Genomic DNA, 12,680 nt, shown 5'->3' on the forward strand with positions numbered 1-12,680 from the left:
GCTTGTTGTCCGTGTTCATCCCTGATCAGTTTCAGACTAGATAGGACAGCTCTAGTCTGAGGGGATGGGATCCTCCAGAGGACCAATGGCACATGTTTCATACCTTTCACACCACTACCGTTGGCTGGCAGATGCCGACTGACGTTTCCTACCACTGGAAGAGTTGGGGAAGAAGACTTTGGATCCTGCACCATCCCCTAGGACCAGTGCTGTCCTATCTAGTATTTGAGAAACACCTCATTACACCTGCTCAGACGAGAGTCTGAACTTTCATTGATTCAATACAACTAGATAGGACAGCTCTGGTTGAGAATCAGAATCTCTTTTGTCATTTTACATAAAGTACAATGAAATTGCAGGAGCTCCACTTTCAGTGAGCTGTCCTATCTAGTCTTTGAGCAAAAATTGATTAAGCCTGTTCAGATGGGAGACAAATCTTTCTCATCTAGTCTATGACCAAGAACTGATGCGAGGCAAAACATCTTCTAAAAGACCCTCAAGAGTCCAGTTATAATCGATTCTATACTTACGACTAGGTAGAACAGCTATAGTGTAGCTGTCCTATCTAGTCTTTCAGCATGAACTGGTGTACCCTGTTTAGATGAGGGTAGAAACAACTAAAAGACCCTGAAGAGTCCAGTTGTAATTGATTCTATACTTACGACTAGATAGGACAGCTCTAGTTGAGCTGTCCTATCTAGTCTTTCAGCATGAACTGGTGGACCCTGTTTAAATGGGAGGCAAAACAACTAAGACCCCGAAGACTCCAGTTGTAATTGATTCTATACTTACGACTAGATAGGACAGCTATAGTGTAGCTGTCCGAGCTGTCCTATCTAGTCTTTCAGCATGAACTGGTGAACCCTGTTTAAATGAGAGGCAAAACAACTAAAATAACCTGAAGAGTCTAGTTGTAATTGATTCTATGCTTACAACTAAATAGGACAGCTATAGTCTAGCGGTCCTATCTAGTCTTTCAGCATGAGTTGGTGAACCCTGTTTAAATGAGAGGCAAAACAACTAAAAGACCCCGAAGAGTCCAGTTGTAATTGATTCTATACTTACGTCTAGATAGGACAGCTAGACTAGAGCTGTCCTATCTAGTCTTTCAGCATGAACTGGTGAACCCTGTTTAGTTGAGAGGCAAAACAACTAAAAGACCCTGAAGTGTAAGTTGTAATTGATTCCATACTTACGACTAGATAGGACAGCTCAACTAGAGCTGTCCTATCTAGTCTTTCAGCATGAACTGGTAAACGCTGTTTAGATGAGAGGTAAAACAACTAAAAGACCGTGAAGAGTCCAGTTGTAATTGATTCTATGCTTACGACTAGGTAGGACAGCTCGACTAGAGCTGTCCTATCTAGTCTTTCCGCATAAACTGGTGAACTCTGTTTAGATGAGGACAGAAACAACAAAAAGACCCTGAAGAGTCCAGTTGTAATTGATTCCATATGTACAACTAGGTAGGACAGCTCACCCAGAGCTGTCCTATCTCGTCTTTCAGCTGTAATCGAAAGTTGTAATCGATTCTATATTCACAACTAGATAGGACAGCTATAGTCTAGCTCTTCTAGCTGTCCTATCTAGTCTTTCAGCATGAACTGGTGAACCCTGTTTAAATGAGAGGCAAAACAACTAAAATTAAAAAACAACTAATTGATTCTATACTTATGACTAGATAGGACAGCTAGGCTAGAGCTGTCCTATCTAGTCTAAATGAGAGGCAAAACAACTAAAAGAACCTGAAGAGTCCAGTTGTAATTGATTCTATACTTACAACTAGATAGCTTTCCTATCTAGTCTAAATGTGAGGAAAAACAACTAAAAGAACCTGAAGAGTCCAGTTGTAATTGATTCCATACTTACGACTAGATAGGACAGCTCTAGCCTAGCTGTCCTATCTGGTCTTTCAGCATGAACTGGTGAACCCTGTTTAAATGAGAGGCAAAACAACTAAGACCCCGAAGAGTCCAGTTGTAATTGATTCCATACTTACGACTAGATAGGACAGCCCTAGTCTAGCTGTCCTATCTAGTCTTTCAGCATGACCCGGTGAAGCCTGCCAGTTGAGGCAACCCAAACCGTCCAGTCGCCAACCGTCCATTCAGCGCCCCCGAAAGCCATGAAGAAGAACAATGTCTTAAGAGTAGAAAGCAGACTTGAGGTTTATTATTACCAAACAACCTTCAGCGTGTAAAGAAGCCGTCTCCAATGGGACCCTTGTAGCGTACTTAGCGCCGGCCCCCCACAAAATAAAAGCACAAAGCCTTAGGAGTGCAGCGTGTGCTACTCAAAACACCATTCTGGGACACTTTAGTAGGATTTGCCATCGAAATGACGAGGAAGCAAACATTTCTTTAAAGGGCTCAGGACACCAAAATTATTATATTTGCTGTGGAAAATTTATTTGAAAGGCTTATTTCCTGTTTATTGAAAATGAGGGGCAGTGCCGTATACCCCAGAAGCTCCCGCCCAGAAACGCCGGTTCAGCTGTCATGGTCCCCATTGGGGTCAATTTGTGTACTTTGGTATATATTTTCCATAGGCCTGCTCATTGTGATGACAGCTACAGCAGGAAGACTCCACAAGATGGAGTAAGCTTGTTTACATTTCGCCTCCAGGTGCTTCGACATTTGTCCAATGCCGGTCGAAATACGGCCCAAGACGGTGGAAAAAGTGGAAAAGCGTGCCAAGTTGGCAGTGAGTCAATCACGTATCTAATATTCCCTGGAGGAGCCGTTCGTAACCAGGTTGGTTCCGACATGCTAGGCGGCTAATGTTTAATCTGCTGTAGCTGATTGTAGTGTAAGTGCCAATGTTAGACGTGACTAAAATGACTAAACATGAACTGTCACTAAAATTTGGAGCGTTTCTGGTCGTGACGTCATAACCGAGTTGATGGTGGTTCAGAAAATTCTCAGTACGGGTTCGTGCCGAAATCACCATTTCATTGTTGTTTATGTGAGAGCAGTATAAAAAAATGTTGAAGTGGGTAGTTTTTTTGGTGTCATGAGCCCTTTGGTCCCTCCCCTTCACTTCCTGTTTTGTTTATGTTCGTGTTTACAGGCTCTCCGTGTGGATATGGAGGACCAAAACTGCCACAATAATAAATAAATAAATAAAAGTGGAAATAAAAACAAAAATGAAAAAATATATACATAAATAAATAAATCAAAGCTAAAATAAATACAAAAATAAAAACAAGATTCAAAAATTAAAAATAAAATACAAAAATAAATACAAAAATAAATATATAAATAGAATTACATATCAATAAATAAATAAAAGCACTCTGCTCTCATATGTATTTATTTCATGCTGCAGACAATGTCAGCTTGAAATGCAGAAGGAAAAACTATTCAAATGAGGGGGCGGTCCTAAGTGTGTCTTGGGTTGAACTGTTCGCCTATTGGTTGATCGACATGTGAGTGCGAAAATCGACTAGGTATGCCCTGCAAACGGCCACACCAAGAGGAAGTATACAGGGAGAAAAGTATACATTTACCGGGACAATAATGGCGAAATATCTGCTAGCAAACGGAGATCCCTGGAGATTGCAGCCATATTTACCGCCATTGAGAGTGGTGTGGTGACTTCCTCTTGCTGTGGCTGTTTGCAGGGCATACCTAGTCGATTTTCGCACTCACATGTCGATCAACCAATAGGCGAACAGTTCAACCCAAGACACACTTAGGACCGCCCCCTCATTTGAATAGTTTTTCCTTCTGCATTTCAAGCTGACATTGTCTGCAGCATGAAATAAATACATATGACAGCAGAGTGCTTTTATTTATTTATTGATATGTAATTCTATTTATATATTTATTTTTTATTTATTTTTTATTTTTGAATCTTGTTTTTTATTTTTGTATTTATTTTTGCTTTTATTTATTTATTTATGTATATATTTTTTTATTTTTGTTTTTATTTCCATTTATATTTCTTTTTTTGTATTTAATTTTTTGATTTTTTTTTTCATTTGTGTTTTTATTTTCACTTTTATTTATTTATTTATTTACTATTTTGGCAGTTTTGGTCCTCCATATGTGGAAGACGATGCATATTTCCAATTCAATGCCAATCATCCAACTTTGGGTATGAAATCCTACTAAATTCCACCGAGCACAAGCAGAACCTGCATGCATGTTTAGATATTATAGTTATATATTAAAATATTTCTAATTCTTCCTGCTGGTAGCAACAACCAGCATTCTCTTATGGCTTTTGAGACGTTTGTGAATTTTTTTCCGAGGTGTTTCCAAAGAGGTTGGTTCCGGTAGCTTATCATCAGCTAGCCTGGCGGCACGCCGGGCCGATGCTTATCTTTAATTAAATAAAGACGCGTTCCTTGTTGACAATTAAATATGGTCCATATTTGTCTTAGATTGTCTTAGAAAGGCTACAAGAGGAATAGCAAAAGCTGAAAGCGGGGGATGGGTTTAAAAAAAAAAAAAGGCCACAAAAGGAGAAGAAGCCGCCATGTTCTCTCTCACAGGAGAAGAAGGACGCGTCTGAAATAAGGAAATATCAGCTGATTTTTTTTTTTTTTTTAAATAACAATGTTGCTTTTGGTTGACTGTAAAAAGGCACATTTTTTTTCCCACCCTAGTCTCTCGCGACTGAAAAGTCCAAGTCCATACATAAGAGCACCACAAGCGCACGTGGCATGTTCTCCGCTTTGTTTTGGGTTCCTCAAGCCAGCATGCGTCTTCCTGTCTGCTATATTTGGATCGAGCCAAGACACAGATGGATTTGGTAAAAGAGGCAATCCCGCCTGACCGCGACCCCCCCCCAAAAAAACTGCGGGAAACTCAGCGTGGTGGGCGGAGTCGTCACATGTTCCCCATGAAGTTCTTGTTGGGCTGCTGAGCGTACCACTGCTGCCGCTGCTTGCGAGCCTCCGCCTCGGAGAGCAGCGCCTGGCGGTACGCCTCGTACGACTTGACGATGTGCTCCAGCTCCTTCATGAAGAGCAACTTCAGCATGCCCTGGTACGTGTCCAGGTCGGCTAGTTGGAAGAGCTCCCACTTCAGGATGTGGTCGTACCTGATGAAGGGGGGATGGGTGGAGAAGCGCTGTCACTGGTTTGGACGGGACGATTCGTGACCGCGGCGGAGGACATCTTTGCGTTTATAAACCATGGCAAGGTCGAGCAACAGTGCCTGGTAGTAAGTGATGGCTGCCCTTTTAGCTTCTTAGCGTCAACCTGCTTGCTGTGAATAAAAACAACAAAAACTGGCGTCCATCCCCCTCCGGTCCTGTGGGTGGCGGTAATGTCACACAAACAATGCGAAGGAAATGATTGCGAGAGGAAGCCATGTCTCCCACGCTGCTATGCACTACCAAAATCCAGTGGTGCACACCTTGGACAATACTACAGAATACTACATACTCAGCTCCGGGTACTCACTTGAGGGGGGCACGGGCGTAGACCTGCAGCCAATCTGGGATCTCGGCAGTGTGGTAAGGGTTGGCTGGGACCAGCACCGGCTGGTTCCTCTCAGCAGGCCGCGGCTGGTAGGTGACCGGAGGCGGTAGAGGCGGCGGCTGGTCATAGCGAGGAACGCTAGAACAAAACGTGCAGTTCCACTTCAGTCCCGTAGGTGGCCATAATGGCTCAATGCCGCACAGCCGCCCATAATCCGCTTCCCCATAAGCAATGAAATAATATAAATAAATGTAATACCTGGGAGCGCAGGGGTGTCGGTACTGCGCCCGCTTGTTGATGTGATCCACGTAGTACACCCCAAACTCGGCCGACTCCACTTTCTCCCAGCCCGGAGGGAGCCCCTCCCTTTCCAGAGGGTGGCTCCAGTGCGTGGTGTTAGTGTTGTGGTCGATGTAGTACTTCCTGCCACGGATGGTCCAGTCCACGGTCCAGCCGGCGGGGAGGGGCATGTCCTCCGCTGTGAGACTAGAGAGGTTCCCCAGGGACTTGGCCTGTATTCGACCTATGCCTGGGGAGGAGAGAAAACATTTCTCTTTTATTTTGTAGGAGACCTCGAGGGAGCCAGCGAGAGGCCAGTGGGGAGAACTGATGGTTTTGGGAGAATTGAAAAACATCGCGTTGGGAATGATGAGGAATGTGAGGCATTATGTGATCGGCAGGATGGGAGAGGAATGGAGGCTTTGCTATAAAAGTGTGACCGATACAAAGATGGTAAACTGTAACTATATTTGGACTGTAGATGGACTGAAACCCACTCCACTCCCAAAAAGAGAACTCTCTTGGTGCTCTTGTCAGTCCAATCAATTTAGGGTTATGATACTCCAAACTTACTTTTGATACAACAGTAAACCTCGGATATATCGGATTCAATTGTTCCCACTGGTTTTGTCCGATATAAGCGAAATCCGTTATATGCGTATATCGGAAAATGTCCGTTTTACGCATATATCGGATTTATATCCGGTATATGCGTAAATCGGATTTTATCCGTTATAAAAAGGCACTTCCTTGACTATGTTTCCAATGTACCTGGACGCGCAGGCAACGCTGCAAACGCTGCAAATGACGTCGTATAGCGGCCTGTCACGATTCGGTGAATCGGAGCGCCACGATGCGGCCATCCGATATATGCGAGGGAAATTTAATGGAAATGCATTGGAACGGGACTGGAGATTTTGTCCGAAATAGGCGAAATCCGTTATAAAAAATACAATATATGCAATGAATTTTTATTGGAAATGCATTACAGAAAAATTGGTTCTTTTTTATCTGTCCGTTGTGAGCGAATTTCCGATATATCCGAGTCCGATATATCCGAGGTTTACTGTAGTAGAGTAGTGTGACTGTAGATCCGGGTTCTACCAAACCAGAAACCCTGGTTCACTAGCCAGGCCCGCACACTCCTCCAGGGCTCGACAATAACGATGTACCGATGACCCGGGGCAAGTTAAAACAAAATTGGGGCAAGTAAATCCAATCAGTGATATTCCCGTCGGGCAAGTGCACTTTGGCATGCCATTTTTTTTTAAAAAGCGGTTCTTGTTGGGTGTTGGTAAAACACGGACTGCGTAATTCCGGTGGTAATTTGCAAACCAATCCTTGCAAATCTTGAAATGGACCAATCAGAATCGCTTATTTAGACCGCGGTCCATAGTCAACAGTCCGCGTTTTACCCACAACCCGTTCTTGTTCACGATCAACCAATCAGCGATGGTTTGACTAGGAAAACATCTATCATGGCGTCCCTGCCAACATGGTCTAATTCTTCAACAACTTGTGAAGAAAAAAACACCAAAAAGTGATGAACCAGTGCCTCCTAAACAAGTATTTTATTAGCGGCAGCAAATCAAATTATCACCATATTGGTCACCCTTGCACTACCCCCTCTCACACTCACATGTGCCAGGACTTTGCCACGAGCACCGGTGCCGAGCCCCCATCCTGTACTGTCTCTACACCCACGACTGCCGTCCGGCCCAACATCAACAACCTCATCGTCAGGTTCACCGACGACACCACAGTGGTCGGACTCATCTCATACATCAACGGCGAGTGTGTTGAGAGGGTTCCTTGGCGTCCTCATCTCCTGCGGCATCTACCTGACCCCCACCTTCTATCGCTCATCCATTGAGAGCATACTAACCTACTGCATCACAGTGTGGTATGGCTTATTAAGGCTTATTAATTACCATAGGTTATTATTACACATTGAAATGATTTAGAAAGAGGTTTTCTTGCCTGGTAGCATCATTTGCCACATCTTAGAAGACAAGAGTGATGGTCCACAAAATCACATAAGTTCACACAATGAATGATCTGAAGCCTCCTGCTGTGCGAGTACAAATTCATCACGTTTACACGGAGAAAGAGAAAGAGAAAGAGACAAAAGACTGAAAGAAACAAGACACCAGATAAATCTGATACGTTTGACAAAGTGGCAACAAGAGCAAGAGGCCGCTGGCAGCGGCAGAGTGGAGTAGTGGAATGTGTGCAGACGCCACAGAAATGTGCACCGCCTCCTCCGCAACCTACTCATCATCCTCATCATGTCTACCCTTTGCTGGGGGAAAAATGTGTCCAGCGTGAACGCTCATGGTCATAAACGATGGCGCCCCCCAGAAAAAGTTACTTTACTAGAATACTGTCAAAATAATTATGAAAAGAAAATTGAAATACTTGGAAAATTAAAAAAAAAACAGTGGACAGAAAATTGAAAAACTACTGGAATTTCAAAAGAATAAAGTGGAAATATTATGGAAATATCACATAGTAATGAGAAAAAGTACTCTTTCAAGAAAAAAATCTTAATATTATGAGGAAAAATAATGTCAATTAGGAACATAGAGTTGAAATATTAAATATTTTTTCTGTAATATTAGGAGAAAAAGTAAAATAGTAATAATAAATAAAATAGAGTACAAATGGGGAAAAAAGGCTGGAATTTTATTACGATAAAGTAAAAATATTAAGAGACAAAATTTTTATTTTATTTTTAAAAAAGTATTAATGTTGTTTTAGGAACATAAGAGTTAAAATATTAAACAATTTTTTAATCAGTCCTAATATGATGATAAACACAAAGTTATGGGAAAAGTTATAATGGTACAAAAATCAAGTCAAAATATTATGGGAATAAAGTTAGAATTATGAGAAGAAAATTCCCAAGAATAAAGATGGAAAATAAAAAAAACACAGAGGAAATATTAAAATCATGAGAAAAAATAATTTCATTTTAGAAACGGAGTTGAAATAGTAAAGAAAAAGTGGTAATAATATATAAGTTATTGTAAAAGGCATAATTCAGAGAAAAGCAGGTATTTTTTTGTTGTTGAAAAATATAAAAATGTAATACAAAACTGTGCTGAGACCAGCCATGTTGTTTGGTCTACAGACAGTGCCACTGAGAAAAAGACACGAAGCCGAACTGGAAATAGCAGAGATGAGGATGCTGAGGTTCTCATTGGGAGTGACCAGGATGGATAGGATCAGGAAGGAGTACATGTTATAGTTTCATGTTATAGATAAAGTCCTTTAGGCCCGACTGAGATGGTTGTGACATGTCTAGAGGAGAGATAGTGAATATATTGGTAGAAGGATGCTGCCAGGTAGGAGGCGTAGAAGAAGACCAAAGAGGAGTTTTATGGATGTAGTGAAGGAGGACATGAGGTTGGTGTGAGACATAGTTGGACATAGTTGGTGTGAGAGAGACAGATGCGGAAGACAGGGTTGGATGGAGGAGATTGGTTTGCTGTGGCGAACCATATATTGGAATTTTTCTACCAATAAAAAAATGCTTGAGGAAACCATGACAGTAACGTTTGTAGGACACTGTACGTCCGTTAAGACTAGAAAGACATGAGCATGAGGCTGCACAGTCAGCTGTTTGTCATGTCGAGTCGCATAAAGAGCACATTGAAGCCGCGAACGCGAGTAGAAGATGTTCTGGAGTTGTTGTCGAACACTGCGTAGCGGCGCTGCATTCCTTTCACACCGACTTATGTGTGACGCGCCTAAGGAGCATCCGGAACGGATGTGAAAAGACTTGTTTATGTGCTTGGGGTCTATCTTTAGACAGGGCCGCAAAACATCTCAACATCACGTGCGTGACATAAAGCTTACTATTATTATTATTATTATTATTATCTGATATGCCCGTACGTGTCGGAAAAATGCGCTTCAAGCGAGGTTGCGTGAACAATGTTGTCACATTTCAGCACACAACCACCAGGGACCGTGTGTGCATTGCCATGATATACCGCATTACCTCAATAAACATAACAATAACAATATTATGTTGTTATAGTACTGCAATATTGCAATCTAATGCTGTTGTCATTTACTGTTGTACGGCACCAAGAAAATAATTACATGCTGTGTATCAATTACATTAAAAAATACAATTAAATTTTTAAAATAAAAAATGGAAAATAACAAAATAGATGTAAAACAAAATAATATTTTAAAGGTTTTGTTTTCATCCCAAAGAAACAATACAGGGATGTTCCAAGTGTGGCTCAGGGGCCATTAGCGGCCAAAGGCTTATGATACTCTTATTTTGTTTAGGCAGACATGAGGCAAACGGCGCTCTTATTTTGAAGGAAGGCGTATGTGTAGAATGTCATTTTACATCTTTTTTTTTTTTTTTACTTTTTACATCGTATTTCCGCATCTAGCATGCATATCAGGATGTGATGGGGTTTACCTGAGGGGGGTCTGCTCGGAGCAGGGGGGGTGTGTTGCCGCGGGAGTCTTTGGAAGTTGTGTTCACTGAGCTCGTAGTAGCGATAGTCGTCAGGGAAACGCTCCGGGAGTCTCCTCGGCTGCTGCTGCTGGCCGTCGTAGTATGACGCCTCCGAGGGGTAATAATAGCGCCCGGCGTCTCCGTTCTCCGACACGGGGCTCGCATCCGTCAGGAAGGATTGCAACGAGCCGGCGTACTCGTGGGGAAGCTCGCCTAAACTGCGGGGCAGGTAAGGGGGCGCCGACAAGCGGTGGCTCTCGCGGCGGGCTACCTCGTGAGGGGGTCTCTGCACGGGTGGCCGGAGGAAGCTCTTGTTGCGGGACGCCACAGGCTCACGGCTGGGGGGTGTGGGGTATGCAGAGGGTCCCATGTCCGGTAGGGGGACGTCAGAGCGCCTGGGAATGGTGGGTCCATGGCGGATGAATGAGGGCATAAGATCTGGAAGAAAATACATTTTCATTGCAAAAAGTTAGATCCCAAAACACAGTTTTAAAAAATAAATAAAAAATACATAATATATAAATAATATAATAATAAAAATAAATAAAAATTTTAAAAAAATAATAATCTCTGGTTTATTACAATTCCACAGAGAAAGATCCTTATTTAAAAATGTAATATATTTTGGTAGTTAGATCATCAAAAACCCGTTTTTGACCTTCTAAAGGCAGCTAATATTATTAGAGCCCTCGAGACATGAGATAACACCCCTATAGTCACCCTTACACTCCTATTACAAAGTAAAGCTGACATATTAAGAGATAAAAAACACACAAATAAAATTAAAATAATTAAAAAATACAAATAAAAATAAAAAACACACGGTGGTCGAGTGGTTAGCTCGCAGACCTCACAGCTAGGAGACCAGGGTTCAATTCCACCCTCGGCCATCTCTGTGTGGAGTTCTCCCCGTGCATGTGTGGGTTTTCTCCGGGTACTCCGGTTTCCTCCCACATTCCAAAAACATGCTAGGTTAATTAGCCACTCCAAATTGTCCATAGGTATGAATGTGAGTGTGAATGGTTGTTTGTCTATATGTGCCCTGTGATTGGTTGGCCACCAGTCCAGGGTAGAAAAAAAAAAAAAGAAAATGAATGAAGACACAAATAAGACTCATGCATTTTCCTAAAACAACATTAATACTTTTTTCTCGTTAAAATACAAATTTTGTCTCTTAATACTTTTACTTTATCGTAATAAAATTCCAGCCTTTTTTCCCCCCTCATTTGTGCTTTTTTTTGGTCCATATCCTCATTTTACTTTTTCTCCTCCTATTACAAAAACAATTATTTAATATTTCAACTCTATGTTCCTAAATGACATTATTTTTCCTCATAATATTAAGATTTTTTTTCTTAAAAAGAGTCTAATTTTTCTCATTAAAATGTGATTTTTTCTGGTAATATTTTCACTTTATTCTTTTAAAATTCCAGTACTTTTTCCATTTTCCATTCACTGTTTTTTTTATTTTCCAACTATTTCAATTTTCTTTTCATAATGATTTTGACAGTTTTCTAGTAAACATAAACAAACATATTTTTGAAAAAGGTGATCGAGTGAAGCCATTAAATTCATTACAAGTGCTAAGTGGCCATCTTAAATACATTTTTCTTTTAAAACTATTATTAAAAGTATTATTTTTCTTATATAATATGGCCTTTAAAAAATAATAAAACATGAAAAACAATATTATACAAAAACATGAGGTGAAATGTTAGAGATGGGGTCATGTCCACCGTCTGCATCAACAAATATATTATTAGAATATTATTATGCAATTGTAAAACATGATGGCATTTAAGTCCAAATAACAACACATTCTATGTACTCATACAACTGGCAGAATATTGGACGTTATTTATTTCGGTAAATAATAAAATAGTCGTTTACAGTATTGGCATTAGTAGTCACGTGACCTCACTGTTTGGTTTTAGCATCACAGGGTAATAATAACATGGGGCAACTTTAAAGCTAGCGCTGAGGGCTAGCCACTTGTTGCTAGCGGCGAAACTATATAAACTGTGCTTAAAACTTTAGAAAGTGAAACACAACGCGACGCAAAGCATGTTTCTAAGTTGTTAAAAGTGAAAAAACAGCTGTATTAAAGCGAGAAAGACAACATGGAGAGTAGCTGGCTAGGCTAGGCTAGGATGCTAACTAGCCTAAGTGCTAGCAGCCTGTTGCTTACTTCTGAGTAGCGGCGACGTCTCCTTCTTGACGTACTTGCCGTGTACCTCTGCTGGCTTCGACGACTCGCTTTTACTTTTCTTTCGTGAGAGCATAACTCTGCTGTGTGTCGGCGGTCAATATCAACAACACGTCGCCGCCATGCCGCCCCGCTCTCCTCCTTCTCGCACAGCGCCGAGAGACAACATTTGTTCGGCTTAGGAAGGAGCGTTTAGCCCCGCTAGCCCGCTGACGCTAAACAGGAGAGCCGATGACTGACTGACTGACTGACTTGAGGCTGGGATCTGCGCACGTGCGTGT

General features: G+C 41.6%; 1 protein-coding gene across 1 annotated transcript; it reads right to left on the reverse strand.

The window, feature by feature from the left end:
• Window positions 1–2,143: 2,143 nt before the first annotated feature.
• sav1 (salvador family WW domain containing protein 1) lies at window positions 2,144–12,635 on the reverse strand. The gene is made up of 5 exons (XM_058057028.1): window positions 12,382–12,635; window positions 10,155–10,631; window positions 5,690–5,960; window positions 5,414–5,569; window positions 2,144–5,049 (listed from the first exon to the last, which is right to left on the reverse strand). The coding sequence occupies exons 1-5, from the start codon at window positions 12,473–12,475 to the stop codon at window positions 4,836–4,838; spliced, it is 1,212 nt and encodes a 403-aa protein (XP_057913011.1). The 5' UTR covers window positions 12,476–12,635; the 3' UTR covers window positions 2,144–4,835.
• Between the last annotated feature and the right edge of the window lie 45 nt (window positions 12,636–12,680).

Source organism: Doryrhamphus excisus, chromosome 19 (assembly GCF_030265055.1).
Source record: "Doryrhamphus excisus isolate RoL2022-K1 chromosome 19, RoL_Dexc_1.0, whole genome shotgun sequence".
Classification (NCBI taxonomy): domain Eukaryota; kingdom Metazoa; phylum Chordata; class Actinopteri; order Syngnathiformes; family Syngnathidae; genus Doryrhamphus; species Doryrhamphus excisus.